This window comes from Aedes albopictus, chromosome 1 (assembly GCF_035046485.1).
Source record: "Aedes albopictus strain Foshan chromosome 1, AalbF5, whole genome shotgun sequence".
NCBI classification, from domain to species: Eukaryota; Metazoa; Arthropoda; class Insecta; order Diptera; family Culicidae; genus Aedes; species Aedes albopictus.
Window position 1 is genome coordinate 282,003,426 of NC_085136.1, and position 16,438 is coordinate 282,019,863.

Genomic DNA, 16,438 nt, shown 5'->3' on the forward strand with positions numbered 1-16,438 from the left:
GACAGTTGCGCGTTGTTTTTTGTGTCTCGTTCGATTTGTGGACTGAACGGAGCTCGTTGAAGTGAATCAGCTCGGAGCTGTTGCTTCTGTCGCGAGTTCGAGAGCGAATATTCTGACATTTCGTGAGTGCGGTGAATATTTTCGCGTAGTGCAGTGTACCACAAGGTCAATCAAAATGGCCGAGAAGTTTCTTTTCCACCGTCTGAATCACCAGAATTATCAGACGTGGAAGACGCGTATGGAGATGCTCCTCAAGCGGGAGGAGCTGTGGTTCGTTGTCCAGGATCAAAAACCCGAACCTGTCACCCCGGAATGGAGCAGGGCTGACCAGAAATGTGCTGCAACGATAGTGCTGTACATCGAGGACAGCCAATTGCACCTCGTGAAGGACGTTGCTACAGCAAAGGATGCGTGGAATCGGATAAAGGATTATCATGGCCGAACGACAATGACGTCGCGGGTTGCGCTCTTGAAGAGGATTTGCAGCCTGAACCTCGCCGAAGGTGGAGATATGGAGCAACACCTTTTTGCTCTGGAGGACCTTTTTGACCGTCTGGCAAGTTCGGGGCAGCCGCTGGAGGATTCCTTAAAAATAGCCATGATATATCGAAGCCTACCGGAATCTTTCGGGAGCCTGGTTACCGCATTGGAAAGCCGCTCGGCGGCGGATCTCACAATTGATATCGTTCAGCAAAAGCAATTGGAAGAACATCAACGGCGAATGGAACGATCTGGCGTGTCTGGAGAACGTGCTATGAAGCTGCGATCGAAGGGACCGCGTTCCGGACAAACTTCTGGTCAGAGTTCGGCACAGAACAAGAAATGCTTCTATTGTAAGCGGCCCGGACATTTCAAAAAGAATTGTCGTGAGTTTCTGGACCAGCAGCAACAGCAAGGGGAAGGTTACCGTCGGCAAGGCCGGCAGTCGAGTACCTCGAAAGCGAAGCAGGCCACGGAAAAGGAGGCAGCACCGGCCGTATGTTTTTCAGCCGGAGGTGGTCGACAGAAGGGATGCTGGTATATCGACAGCGGTTGCTCGACCCACATGACGGGTGATCGGGCATTTTTCGACATTCTGGACGAAAGCGTTAGCATCGAGGTCGTGCTAGCAGATGGATCCGTTACGAAATCGAATGGCATCGGTGAAGGTACCATGAAATGTGTTGACGGACATGGCAAAGTGAGGGATATCCACTTTAAGGAGGTGCTGTTCATTCCTGCACTGGATAGCGGCCTGCTGTCTGTGAGGAAACTAACGCAGAAGGGGTTCAACGTGCTGTTCCATAATTCGAGCTGCGATATAGAAGATGCATCAAGAGCGATTGTCGCGCAAGGTAACTTGAGTGGAAACCTTTTTGTATTGAATACGGCGAACGAAGCGAAGGTCTGCGCGGAGCATCGACATTCGGCCAACTGCCAGCACACGTGGCATAGACGTTTTGGCCACCGAGATCCGGTCGTGTTGGATCGTATCAAGAAGGAAGAACTTGGAACCGGCTTCGAGATGCAAGACTGTGGGCTCCGGCAGGTTTGCGAGGAATGCTTGGCAGGTAAATTTGCACGACTTCCATTTCCTAAAGTTTCAGGTAACAGAGCACCACGAATTTTAGATTTGGTGCATACTGACGTTTGCGGGCCAATGAAGAACGTCACTCCCGGCGGTGCTCGTTATCTAATGACGTTAATAGACGACCACAGCCGCTATACCGTTGTGTGTCTACTACGTCAGAAGTCCGATGCAGCTGGGTGCATTAAACAGTTCGTTGCGCAAGTCAAGAATCGCTTTGGAAGAGCACCCTGCGTAATTCGCTCCGATGGTGGGGGCGAATATGTTAACCGTGAACTGAAGGACTACTATGCGAAGGAAGGTATTCAGGCCCAATACTCCGCAGCATATTCCCCACAGCAAAATGGGGTGGCGGAGCGCAAAAATAGAACGCTCCAGGAAATGGCAACGTGCATGCTCGTAGATGCAGGGCTCGACCGGAAATACTGGGGCGAAGCGGTAGTTACAGCGGCTTACGTACAAAACCGTCTTCCTTCACGTTCGGTGAGCCGGACACCCTTTGAGTTATGGTTCGACAGAAAGCCAGAGTTCAAGCATTTTCGTGTTTTTGGTAGCGCTGCTTACGTCCACGTACCCGACGTAAAGCGGTCGAAGCTGGACTGTAAGGCACAAAAAATGATTTTTGTGGGTTACTGCGAAGATAGAAAAGCGTATAGGTTCCTCAACACTACCACGGATACGATTACGATAAGCCGCGACGCACGGTTCGTCGAGTTAAAAAACGGTTCCCTTGAAAGCTATGACCAGGCCGAGGACAACGTCGGTGATGATGGACTGTGTAGTGTAGGGTCCACTGATGCGGTACAACAGAAGCAATCGGATATCCAAGCGGGGCCTACAGTTGAGGAGGAGCCTGCGGCTGAGGAGGAGCCGGAATCTGGACAGGAGTCTGGAGCTGGAGCGCAGCCGTCCGATTCGGAAGAAGAATTCTTTGGATGGGAAGAAGAACAACTGGAGGGTACGGCAGCAGGAACAACTACTTCTACGAAGCGGAGTACGCGGGGAGTCCTCCCGCGGCATTTGAAGGATTATGTCGTTGATTGTGCAGTGGCTATCGAACAGGATCCTGCGGACTACAGCGAGGCGATCACTAGTTCGGAGAGCGATTTGTGGATCAAAGCAATGCAGGAGGAGTACGCATCACTGATCAAGCAAGGGACATGGACGTTGACGGAACTACCATCCGGTCGTCGACCCATCGGGTGCAAATGGGTTTACAAAAGAAAAGAGGATAGCACCGGAAATGTTACGCGTTTTAAGGCCCGTTTGGTGGCGCAGGGCTATTCGCAGCAATACGGAGTTGACTATGACGCCGTATTTGCTCCTGTAGCCGCGCAGACAACCCTGAGAGTATTGCTGACAATTGCCGGAGAGAAGAAAATGACAGTTCGGCACTGGGACGTTAAAAACGCCTATCTGCACGGACATCTGAAAGAGGACATGTACATGCAGCAGCCCAGGGGTTTCGTCGAGTCCGGGAAAGAAAGCCTTGTTTGCAAACTGAACCGCAGTTTGTATGGTTTGAAACAAAGCGCTCGTGTATGGAACGATACCATCAGCCAGGTACTCGTTTCAATTGGGTTTAGCCAATCTAAAGCGGACCCGTGCTTGTGGATCAAGAAACTGAAGAATAGTGCCACAGTGTACCTGATTATTTACGTGGATGACATGATCGTAGCCTGCGTTGACGAAGAGGAGATTTTGAAGGTTGAAAGGCGGTTGAAGGAGAAAATTGAGCTGACGTCACTCGGGGAAATAAGTCATTTCCTCGGGATTCGTGTGACAAGAGGCGCCGATGGATTCTTCTCTTTGGATCAGGAGCTGTACATCCGAAAAACAGCGAACCGCCATGGCCTGGACATGGCAAAAGGATCGAAGATACCTTTGGACGTAGGCTACTACAGGAGCAGAGAAGGGAGTCGCTTGTTACCAGATAACCAACAGTATCACAGCTTGGTTGGGGCGATACTCTACACAGCTGTGAACACCCGACCGGACGTTTCAGCAAGCATCTCTATACTCAGCAGAAAGATCAAGGACCCGACAGAAGTTGACTGGACGGAACTGAAGCGCATCGTACGGTACCTTATGAAGACTTCAGTATTCAAGTTAAAGTTGGCAGCTACCAGAAGCGAAGCTACGAAGCTAGTGGGTTATTGTGACGCCGATTGGAGTAGCGACCCGTCCGACCGCAAATCGAACACTGGGTACTTGTTTTTGCTGGGACACGCAAGCGTTTGCTGGGCCAGCCGAAAACAGACAAGCGTTTCGTTGTCGAGTATGGAAGCGGAGTTCATCGCCTTATCGGAAGCAAGCCGAGAACTCGTATGGCTTCGTCGCTTACTGTGTGATATGGGAGAGAACCAGAGTGATCCTACTATCATATTCGAGGATAACCAAGCGTGCATCAACTTTGCCGAGGAAGAACGTCAATCCAGGCGTTCGAAACATATAGATACGCGAAAGTTCTTCACCAAGGATTTGATCGACAAGGGAGTTGTAAAACTGAAGTACTGTGCATCTGAAGACATGGCAGCCGACATGCTAACCAAACCGTTGGGAAGCGAGAAGCTGAAGAGATTTGTTGCGATGGCAGGATTAGTTGAACGTGAGCAGAAATAGCGGAAATCATATATCGAGGAGGAGTGATGAAAAAAGGGGCGATATATTTTATCCGCCGCCCCTGCTCAACTGACAGAAGAGCTTCAGCGGAAGCGAAGAGAAAACCACCACTGTATCTTTTTCATTCCACGAGAGAATTTCAATAAAGTACGTCGTGTTATTTCACTCGTTTTCATTTCGCCACGCGTTCCGAAAGTACTATCGGGATTTCGGTCTTTTCGGGATTGTCCGCTTTGTGCCCTGTGTCCTCTGCTGGCTCCAACAATTCGTTGGCCAATCGACCTCAGCCTCGCCGACAACTGATCCGTCTGCCTGCCGTGCTGCGGATCCCCACGAGGCTCTTCTGGTGCTCACTCTTGCCGGTTGGTTCCACCAGCACGTAAGCCGAAACTCGATGCTCGATCGACGTCCACGGGTCAATTCTCGTGCCCGACTGTCGGTTGCTCCGCCGCAAATTGTGAGATGTGCAACAAAGCCCCTGTGACGGGGCTCGTTGGCTTGGCGAAGGAAAGGCTTCTACAGCTGATGGTCCTTTTCGGGCTTGGCGATTCTGTTTCTCTCTCGGGAGATGCGTACGAAACAGTCGAAACGATTGCTGCCCCAGTATGGAGAAACGAATCCTGGCTGTTGGTGTGCGGTTCGTGCGGCCTGGCACCGTCGGTCGTAGTATCCTGACCGTCCACGTGTCACCCCTTTGTGCTCGGGTGTGCTCCCGCAGAATTCGTGCGTGCCGGCTTGGTGTTATTATTTGAAACTTCGGAACCGACGGATTGTGCACTTCTCGCTTTGTGCTGTTCTGCGCGCACTTGTACGAAAAGCTGCTCCGACCGTTCACTTCGGCAACTGGCACACAATGAACGTTGTGGCCTTTTGTGAGCAGCTAGGCGGAAGTTAGCCTGACATGGCAGCGCTGGACAGTGACAGTTTGTGTTGTCGGCATAGTAGGCGCTCGGGACGAGGGGTATTTTGGCTTTTAAGGTGATAACATACTGCTCGCTTCGCTTAAACTAATTTACATTGGTTTTTATTATCCGCTTACAGCCTTACTATAACAAAATTACATAAATCTAGACGTAATCGTAACAAGGTTTTCGCTTTTGAAAAACAATAGAATTTAGATTTCCCGGTCACATTTCTATCCAGCATTAACGAGCACTAGGGGAATCAACGTATTTTGGACACAGCGTTACGCCAATATATTTTGGACACTTGCATTTGTTTTTGCCGTAGGTGTCCAAAAAATATTGGCTCGTTGCTGTGTCCAAAATATGTTGGTTCCCCTAGTGGCCGCCAGAATTATATGAATTAATTTTATATGAATCAACCACTCTAATGTTCGTATGATGGGTGTCCCTTGTCCCAAGATAAAATTTAAAATAGTTATTTATGTAACGAGTTGCAAAAAGTTGATTTTTTCAGCACGAGTCGTACATTTATCCAATGAGACTTGCCGAGTTGGATAAATACGAAAAGTGCTGAAAAAATCGAGTTTTGCAACGAGTTACATACATTTTATGCAATGATTTTTTTCATAATGCAACTCATTTGGTCTCTTTTGGGCTGACTAGTTGTCGTATCCTATCCTAGCTCTTAGCCATCCATTTTATTAGCACTGGGTTCCTACTACGAAGTCAATGAGGTACAGATACAGGTGGCGCAGATAAACATTACAAACCACTAGTTGTCTCTTTTGTTCTACCGCTGATCAAATGCAACTCAATTAGTGACGTCAGTAATTGAGTTGCATTTGATCAGCAGTAGAACAAAAGAGACAACTAGTGGTTTGCAATGTTTATCTGCGCCACCTGTATCTGTACCTCATTGCTACGAAGTGACAGTTCGGCCGTTACCAGCCGCCCGCTGAGCCGACCGGCGCCGTTTTCGGCTGCCGTTAATGCCGTTTCGGCTGCAAACCGGCTCGCTATTTAGCCGCCGGCTACCCGTCGTCGAACGAAATAACGAAACGAAGCCCGGTGAAGTGTTCGTCTTTTTATTGTTTGACAGAAAGAGTCGGAAAACGGATGTACGATCGTTCTCTTGCTAGTCCTAACGTGGTGTAAAGTTGCCGTGTTTCCATTTGCCTAGCAGTGAAAAAGTGAATTAAATCCGGTAAAAAGCACCGAAATGGCCGACGAATACTTCTATGGTAAGTAGAGGGTTGGTTTCTGCCGTTTGGGTGTGTTATTTCGATGAATTTAGTGGAATTAGACGGTTAAATGGTGAAAATGGAAAGTTGTCGCGAGTCGGCGTCTCCCGCTGCCATTTCGTAATGGGCAAAGAATGGCTGCCGACGCAGGTCGGCAACATGATGCGGATTTTTTTTTTTCAATGTTTGCCTCGGAAAATACTTGAATTTTGATAAATAATGTCCTGATGTTATTTGAAAATTATTCGGTAGTAAAATTTATAGTTCCCTTTGGAATAACCTCGAGTAGGTATTATTTTTTTACCCGGATGAATTTTGCCGGCTTTTTTTTGCTCGCATGCCGCGCTCGCGCTCTGGATCTTTGGTGGCGTAGGCGCTGCCTGTAATCTTTTTCTCGTTTGTGTTTACTTTTGCTTCTTCATTTGGAACGGTTAGGTTAGCGCGCGGTCATAATAAAGGGGCTTTTCGGAATGAATCACATTCAAGCATATTTTGGCGATTCATTGGCCGCATGTTGTAAAGTGGAAAAATATGGTTAGGTACGCGGTTGGCGCCGTCGAGGCAAATCATAGCTTGTTATTAATCGATTTACATTGTAAAAGTGGCTTTCCGTTGAGAGATAGGGTATTTCCGATACCGTAGTTAGGGGTGACATTGGGCTAAAATTGCAATGTACTTCCCTTTGTAAGCGGTTATTTCGATATTTTTGCTTTAGGCAAATTTGAAGGGATTAGAAGCAAAGGAGTGTAAGTGGCTAAACTTCGCTCTCCAGTAAATGAGGCTCATTTTTTTTTCAACAACTTTTCATCGCACAAATGTATGTATTAGAGTTTCAAAATCAACCTAATTTTCTCCTATTAAGGGTCTATTTGCCATTAGAAATTCTATTTAAAAACAAAGCAATTGCGGTACCGTTTTATTCCATTTCTTTTTGTTATACCGTGCTCATTTCTGGCAAAGGGCTGAAAGTCTCTCAAATAAAGATAAATCAATCAATCATTTCCGTAATAATTAGCGAAAAAGCCGTAACCAACAAAATGTACACAATTTGAGTAATTGCAGGAGTGAAAAGAAGCTAGATTTGTCTTCTAAATGCTCACAAAGTTTCCTTGATATCACTTTTCTAACTATTGAAAATCACTGATTGAGTGAAAGGCGTAATCCCATTCTATTCCAAACGAACCAAAACAAGAATTACGCCTTCTACTCCTTTGTTTTGTTTGGTGTTTTGTTTACGAAAGTGAAAGGCGAAACTGAAATTAACACGTAAACACGGCGATAGTAGAAGGCGAAACTGAAATCAAAGCGTAAACACGGCGAAAGCAAATGGCGAAATTCTGTCAAAATCATAAACAAGGCGAATAGTAAAAGGCGATTCTGAAAATGATATCGATTCGAGGCGCATAGTATTGGGCGAAATTAGCATTCTCAGGTATCAATTCAGGCATAATTAAATAAATGCAATTTTTAGTGCAAAAAATATCAAATTCGTGCAGTGTTCTTAGAAAAACAAGAAACTATGTCAGAACTGTATCAATTAACCTTATTTAAGTAGAATTATGCTGTATTACTTCTAAATAGGAATTAAAATTTGATCAGCAAAATTCGGTTGTTGTTTTCGCATTGTTATTGCTTTGTTAGTTACGCCCTATTCGCGAATTACTCCCGATTTCTGGCAAAAAAAGACAAATAAGTACAGGCCGGACTCGATTATCCGGAGTCGAGTACTGGCGCTTCTCAATATAGTAACTTGCTAACGGAATGTTGTAAGAAGCTGAAATTTTGACTGATCACTAATCAAAGTTATCTTGACAAAATATCGGAATTTCAGCTTTTGATATCGTTTCGTTCCCCAGATATAATATTATGTTATGTTTGAGAAGCATCTGAACCCGACTCCGGATAATCGAGTCCGACCTGTAATAAAACATTGTTTTGATCCTTTGTTTGAATTGTATAAAATTGATATTTATTGCATTTCTTTTAATCAACGTAAAAAAATCCGTAAAAGTTCTGAAAAGCTAGAACAATTATGAGTTGTATGATACGTTCAGCTGAAATTCGAGGAAAAGGTCATATACACCCCTTTGCATCTGGATCTCTCATTTGAAGCTTAGAAATACCCAAATTTATAAATTAATTAGATCTACTATTACTGCACATTCAGGCATATCTGTCCCATGTTTTTAATGCTAGAGTTCTAGAACAACATTTGAAACTTACAGGGGATGGCCAAAATGTTTGGGATAGGCAACTTTTTTTCTCCCACAAAAAAAAATCAACATGCTGTAACTTTTCATAGAGTGCATCAAAAAATCTCAAATTTTGACTGTTTGTCAACCTATTATATGTGCATCATTGGTACAAATTTGGGCTTGATTGATTAATTTTTCGTGAAGTTAGAACCGTTCGGGTAAAACACTATTATTTAGACAACTAATTTTTGAACTGTCATATCTCTGAAACCAGTGAACCAAATTGAATGATTTTTTAACGTTTATCAACAATATATTGATACTTAATACGACGTTATAAAATGTAATATTTTCTCACGGCGAATTAAGTTATACCGGATTGAAATTTTTACCCATATAGAGGAAAATAAGTCAAATTTACAATACCAAACAAAAACTAACAAATGTGTTCTTCCTTCAATCTAAATAGGCTCTAATATATCTGATTAGAGATAACTTGAGAACAGAAGTGGAAAATCTTTGGATATCAACACTAAAATTTATTGACATTGATGTATGTAAAAAAATACATTTTTTTCGAGAAAAATCCAAAAAGTGTCAATCCATGATAACTGTTTTCAACGTTTCAAAAGTAGCTATGTTTTAATTGTTTGTGAAGCATTTACATATTGTTAGTGTACGTTCAAAATTTCATTCAATTCGGTTCACTGGTTTCCGAGATATGACACCTCAAAAATGAGTTGTCTGAAAAATAGTGTTTTACCCGAACGGTTCTAACTTTGCGAAATATTAATCAATCGAGCCCAAATTTGTACCAATGATGCACATATAATAGGTTGACAAACAGTCAAAATTTGAGATTTTTATAAGCGCTCTATGAAAAGTTATAGCTTGTTGAACTTTTTTGTGAGAGAAAAAAAGTTGCCTATCCCAAACATTTTGGCCATCCCCTGTATGTATACTTAAAATCTCGATCTCTAAACTATTTTTCCTTTATCTCTATGCTTCTTTCAACAGGAGCTACCTTGAAGGAGGGTAACAAAACGGTGACCTGGGATCCAGACACCAAAGCCGAAGGCTACCCGCGTACACACAAGCTGATCATCAAGCAGTGCATCCTGGGACACGAGGCTGCCGCTGATGAGTTCAACGTCGTCCAGGTAGAGACCATGACCATTCGGGACACCCTGCGCATTCCGATCGCCGTGCTGAAGGTTGGCGAGGCCCGGCAGTGTCGCTTGGATCTGGAGTTCTCCGACTCGCCAGTGACGTTCACTCTGGTGGAAGGCAAGGGACCGGTGCACATCCATGGACAGCATTTGCTCGGATCGCTGGTCGAGGAGTTCGAAGACATGGAAGAAATGGAAGAGGAAGTTCCAGAAGAGGAGGAAGACGACGAGGACGATGATGAGGAGGGTGGCCCACAGAAGAAGAAGCAGAAGCTCACCAACAACTCCAAGGGCAAGCCAGGCGGTCTACCTGCTGGCAGTAATAGTGCCAAAAACAGCAAAAAGAAATAAGCTGTTACCTTCCTGAATACCTTGTGGAATACTGCGAACCAATGCACTCCTATACACAATGACTGTAAGTGTTTATGTTCGTATCTCTTCCTTTCCTCCCCCCCCCCCCACATAATCCCACTCCTTTTAAAAACTAAACATAAACTATACACATCTAGAACAGCAGCAGCAGCATTCAACAACCAATAGGAATTGTAAGTCGAGTAAAGTCATTATTCAATGGACAGTAATCACTCGGAGTAAATATTATACCGTTCCTTCTTCAATCAATAAATTCAAACCAGAACAGAGGAAGCAAATTGCTTCCTCGCACTGAAAACAAATCCTACATTTAATATTAAAGCAAAGTAAAATCTTAGTTCGTAAGAAATCACCCTTTCTGTCCCCGATACCACGCTCGGTTTTCCATTTCCGATGTATATTTTACTGTCGGCGCCTGTCTACCTCCTTCAATCAAAGGGTGTGCCGCATAAAAAAAGCCATCACTCACTAAAACTGCATTTTGCTTCAGTGGGTCATGTCTCTCAATACATTTTGAAATACCTCTTAACAATATCCTGAAAAGGACAAGACTAAACTATACACGCGGTCACTATCGTCATAAATCCGACAGGTAGGCAGGCAGGCAATGGCTAAAAGTGTAGCAAGGAATATGAAAGCGGCGAAGTTAGCGGATTGAGGAAGGTACAACAAACGTGAGAAAATAAAGAAAAATTAAAATACATTTCGAGCGAGTTGTTGGGTCCGTGCATTCGATTCCGAAAGCCCAAATGGTGGAGCATTTATTGTCGTTCTTGAGTAGTCCCAAGTCTACTGGATCAGTCGTGCTTTGTGATCTATTGCGCGTTGCTTTACCTTACCTTACCGGACAGACTAAGGCCTGAATGGCTTCTGTTGTACCTACATTCATATCCATTCTGCTCGGTCCATGGCTGGGTGTCTCCAGTTCCGCACTCTGTGAAGGGTCCGCAGATCTTTCTCAACTTATCGACCCGCCTAGCTCGCTGCGCTGGTTCTCTCAGCAGGTGATGCAGTTCGTGGTTTATTCGCCTTCTCAGTTCTCCTAGTCCCATCTTCCATCTGCACTCCACCGTAGATGGTACGCAACACATGCCGTTCCAAAACTCCAAGGGTGCGTTGGTCCTCTGCACGTACGGTCCATGCTTCGTGCCCAAAGAAGACTACCGGTCTAATCAGCGTTTTGTAGATAGTTAACTTCGTGTGACGGCGAACTTTGTTCGGTCGTAGAGTTCTCAGTTGTAAGGTTTGTAAATACTACTGAAGTGTTTACAAGGTTATGCAAATCTCTGAAATGTTAATATAAAGTTCTTCCTTTGAAATAGTGTTATTAACTACAGAAAAATGAATTGAATTGAAAAAATCCACGAAGCCAATCAAGCTTCGGTGGATCTTCAAGTCTCCCGCCCATCGAACGATTGGCAGAACGCCAAAACTGGTCGTCATGGAAGTTCGTAGCGAAAACTTTTCTTCAACTGGAAGGGCTCTGGGATGCCGTGAAGCTTGAGCAGAACGACGACGGGACATTCGAAGCGGTAGAAGAGTGGAAGGACCTGCAAGGCCTGCAAGTCCGATTGAAGCTGATCCTGCTTCTGGACCCGTCAATCTACGTCCACATCGAAGATGCGGAATCGGCCCGCGCCATGTGGGACAAATTGGATACGGCGTTTGAAGACAATAGGCTGTCCCGGCAAATCGGCTTGTTCCACAAGCTTATCAAGTCGGATCTGAAGTCGTGCGGCTCAATGGAACGAGCAGCTGCGTAACGTAGAAGTGGCTCGAGGATACGCGCAGCAGCTAACAGTGACCCTACAAACGGAAGAGCAGCTTGGCGCAGCTACCCTTGAAGATAGCCTGAGGGACATACGATCCGCCATAAGTAGTACCTCGGCTGCAGCATTAGGCTTCGCGACTCCGAGTCACAGAAACGACTGGTACGACGGCGAATGTGAACAACGAGAAGAATGCAGCATGGGAAGAATGCTGCAACACCGTACGAGGGCCAATGATGCACGTTATAGACAGGCGTGGAACAGGCAGAACTCAGTCTTCCGGAGGAAGAATCGCCAGCAGGAAGAACGAGATCGCGAAGCGATGGAAGAGCTGTTCCGCGCTAAAGACACACGGAAGCTCTACGAGCTGAACCGCTCGCGCAGAGGCTTTCTGCCACAAGCCGACATGTGTCGAGAATCTTCTCACGAGCGGTCGAGAGGTGGCGGCAGCACTACGATGAGCACCCCAATGGCGACGTTGCAAGCACCGAAGGTGGCGTGGTAACAATTCTAGGAGTACGTGCGTAGGACGAAATATTTCCAACCCCTAACCTTTAAGTGATTGAGGAGGTTTTCCGGTTGAAAAACAACAAAGCCGCTGGAGCAGATCAGATTTGGGAGGAGGAAGTATTACCGGAGGAATGGATGGAAGGTATCGTGTGTCCCATCTACAAAAAGGCCGACAAGTTGGATTGCGGGAACTATCGCGCGATCACACTATTGAGCGCTGCCTACAAGATACTCTCTCAAATTTTATGCCGCCGTCTATCACCGATTGCAAAAGAGTTCGTGGGGGCAATATCAGGCTGGATTGATGGGTGAACGCGCTACAACGGATCAAGCAACGGACCAAATGCCGCGAATACAACGTGCCCACACATCACTTGTTCATCGATTTTAAATCGGCGTATGATACAATCGATCGAGAACAGCTATGGCAGATTATGCACGAGTACGAATTCCCGGATAAACTGATAAGATTGATCAAGACGACGATGGATCGAGTGATGTGCGAAGTTCGAGTATCAGAGACAATCGACCTCTTCGAATCTCGCAGAGTTACGGCAAGACTATGGTGGCTGTGGGGTATCTCGGGGCCGCAAATTCGAAGAAGCTTGCTGATGGTCTGGCGACCGGCGACATTTATCAATCAAGCCGGTGCGGATTGCCGAATCTGCCCGATAAGAAAGCAGTCGAAATTACCGTTTCCGAATGAAGGTTCGCGTGTGGCGGACGTCCTACAGCTGGTTCATTCCGACATCAGCGGTCCGATAGAGACGAACTCGACAAGAGCAAACGCATGTTCGCGTACTTCCTGAGAACGAAATCAGAAGATGGAGTGTTCGCAGTGTTCAAGAGTGGATTTCACGCGATGGCGGAACGTTAATGCGGCAAGAAGCCCAAAGCGATCCGTACTGACAACGCAACAGTAAGGAAATACCTCTACAAAAGTTTCCAAGGTTACTTACAGAAGGAAGGCATCCGACACGAAATGACCAACAAATACACGCCACAGCAAAACGGTCTGGCCGTCGTGGAGATGGCACGATGTTTGCTGTTCGAAGGCAACCTATCGAAAGGCTTCTGGACGGAGACCGTATCCACCGCGGTGTACCTCATCAACCGTTTTATCCTACACGTGGGTATAATAGGATTCCTGCCCTAATAAACCAGCACCATACACGTACTGTAATGTAGACGGTTCAACAATACCAGATACTGTTCGAATTGTATCCCGAACGGGTGGTTAAGCACGTCTTATGGTTATCGTTTATGCGGGTGATGAAGCGTGGAGTGGAAGGAAACCACACCTTTCACATCTGCGCGTGTTTGGAACGAAAGCAATGGTTCAAGTTCCAAAGCAAATGCGGCGCAAGTGAGATTCCAAATCCCTTGAATGCATAATGCATATTGGCGGGTTACGATTAAGAAACTAAAGGTTATGGACAGTACGAACCGATTAAGAAGTCAACCATCGTGAGTCGAGAGGTCATTCTGGATGAAGGCGTTCCATCACGCAGGAGGCCTACGACGTTCGTTCAATTGGATTTCGGTAAGCCGTTTGTGACCCCCGTTCCGGAGCAACCCGTGGCGGGACCAGAACATCCAGTAATTGAAGATGAAGCGGAATCAGATGACGACTACGATAAATGTATTTCAAGCCAAGATTTTGATACAAGCACTTCTACATTTTCTTGTTGATACCACTGGCCAACCCGGTTTACCACTTCCACACACAGCCAATCTCCAACGATGATTCAAGCAACTTCCATGGGTTCCCGATGACGATGGTCTTGTGGCGATGGCATCTGGCATGGACATCGGATCAGGAAACGACCCCGCTTCGCACCAAGAAGCGCTGGCTCGGGACGATACCGACGCATGGAAACGTGCCATGCATGAGAAGTTCGACGCGCTGGTGAATAACGAAGGGCCGGGTAGCGATCAAGTGCAAATGGCTGTACAAGACGAAGTGTAAAGCGGCCGGAAGCCATCAAAGGCTATTCCCAGCGAAAGGATGTAGACTACAGTTCGCTGCGATACCTTTTCGCCCTGGCTGTGAAGCATGGCCTCGCGATTGACCAAATGGATGCAGTAACGGCCTTTCTGCAAGGGGATCACGACAAAGAGATGGACATGGAGCAGCCCCCTGCTTCGTAGACGGAAAACGGAAGACGATGGTGTGCAAGCTGAACAAGTCATTGTACGGTTTGAAGCAGTCGAGCCGAGTTTGGAACTACAAACTGGATGAGGCTTTGAGACGTTCGGCCTGTGCGTGTACGTCGGCATCAGAGGAGGCAAGATGATGTTCGTTAATCGTTGCCATATATGTCGACGATCTGATGATCTTCAGCAACGACGAAGCCTGGAAGAACAAATTGAAGCATCAACTATCTAGGAGGTTCCGGATGAAAGATCGGAGATAAGCGCAACATTGCCTTAGGATCCGGATCGGTCGAAGCAAGGACTCCATCACATTGAACCAGGAGGCCTACGTGGAGTCGGTACTGAAGCGCTTCCACATGGATCGGTGCAAACCAGTACCTAAATGCGTGCCGATGAACTGCAGTGTGCAACGATAAACTCACGAAAGCCCGAGGGATGAATCGGCAGTGATGAGAGGCATCCCCTAACAAAAGCTGTCGGGTATGTCTCATGTATTTTCCACAAAGCACTCGGCCGGATATTCTGTTCGCGGCAAACACCCTCAGCCCCGGTTTAACCCTCTACTTCCCATGGTTGCTCTAGAGCACCATCGATTTTCGACGAACTCGAGACAAACGAAATCAGATGACTATGATGCAATAGTTTTTAGAATACGATTGTAATCTCATTAGATAAACCCAACTCCCAACCACTTGTTTCAATAGTGGAACTATTGATAAACAATCAAAATACTGTTGGTTTACAACTAAAATTTTTTTCGTTGATTTCGAAAAATTTGGCCAATTTGCAATAACTTTTGTTCGAGCACTTTCTTGGGGAACGACTTCTTGGCATAGAAAAAGTCGTTCAAAGTCGTGGGAAGGAAAGGGTTAACAACAATCCTAGACTCAAGCACTGAAACGCGGTGAAGCACTTCTGCGTTACCTACGTAGCGTTAGAATGGAACAATGGAACCAAGAAGGACATCGCTGCAGAGGCAGGCCCAGAGGCTCATGGCGGCGCAGCCTCAGTGTGATGCTATCAAATAGACATCAGCGTTGCTTTGACGACCTTAAGGACATGATTTCGGATGTTAAAACACTGAGTTATTTCGATAACGCTTTACGTACAAGAGTCATCGCTGACGCTTCTCCGGTTGCACTTGGGGCTGTTTTGGTTCAGTTTCAAACGGAGTCAGATGATGAACCACGAATAATAAGTTATGCGAGTAAGAGTTTGACTAGCACTGAAAAGCGGTATTGTCAGACTGAAAAAGAAGCGCTGGCGTTAGTTTGGGCAGTCGAAAAGTTTTCAGTGTATTTAATTGGCAGAAATTTTGAACTCGAAACAGATCACAAACCTCTGGAAATTATATTTGCACCAACGTCAACGCCATGCGCCCGGATTGAAAGATGGGTTCTAAGATTACAATCTTTTAAATTTACTGTAAAATATAGAAAGGGCAGCACTAATGTGGCAGACTCTCTATCACGGTTGGTTGAGTGTCCTGAAAATTCGGAAGATTTTGAACAAGATAACAATTTTCTTGTTTTGGCCATACAAGAATCAGTAGCGATCGATGTGGATGAAATTGAGAATGCTTCTTATAATGATTCAGAGCTTACTGCTGTCAAACAAAGTTTGAAAACCGGAAATTGGAATAATCCTGTGGTAAAACCTTTTGAACCGTTCAAAAATGAGCTAGGATTTGTTGGAGAGACCATGGTGAGAGGAAACAAGTTGGTTGTTCCAACTTCGTTACGACGTCGAATGATTCAACTCGCTCATGAAGGGCATCCTGGTGAATCAGTGATGAAAAAACGCTTGAGAGATCGAGCATGGTGGCCCTCAATGGATAAGGAAGCAAAGGATTTCGTCGTGAAATGTGAAGGATGTCAGTTAGTAGGCCTTCCAAGTAAACCTACACCAATGAGTAGGCGCGAATTACCTTC

At 45.8% G+C, this 16,438-nt stretch overlaps 1 protein-coding gene across 1 annotated transcript; it reads left to right on the forward strand.

The window, feature by feature from the left end:
* Nucleotides 1-6,168: 6,168 nt before the first annotated feature.
* Nucleotides 6,169-10,774, forward strand: LOC109621513 (nucleoplasmin-like protein; the record flags this gene model as incomplete). Its single annotated transcript, XM_020075556.3, is given in 2 exon segments — nt 6,169-6,335; nt 9,548-10,774. Coding segments are annotated over 2 exon segments (525 nt in total). The 3' UTR covers nt 10,051-10,774.
* Nucleotides 10,775-16,438: the final 5,664 nt, after the last annotated feature.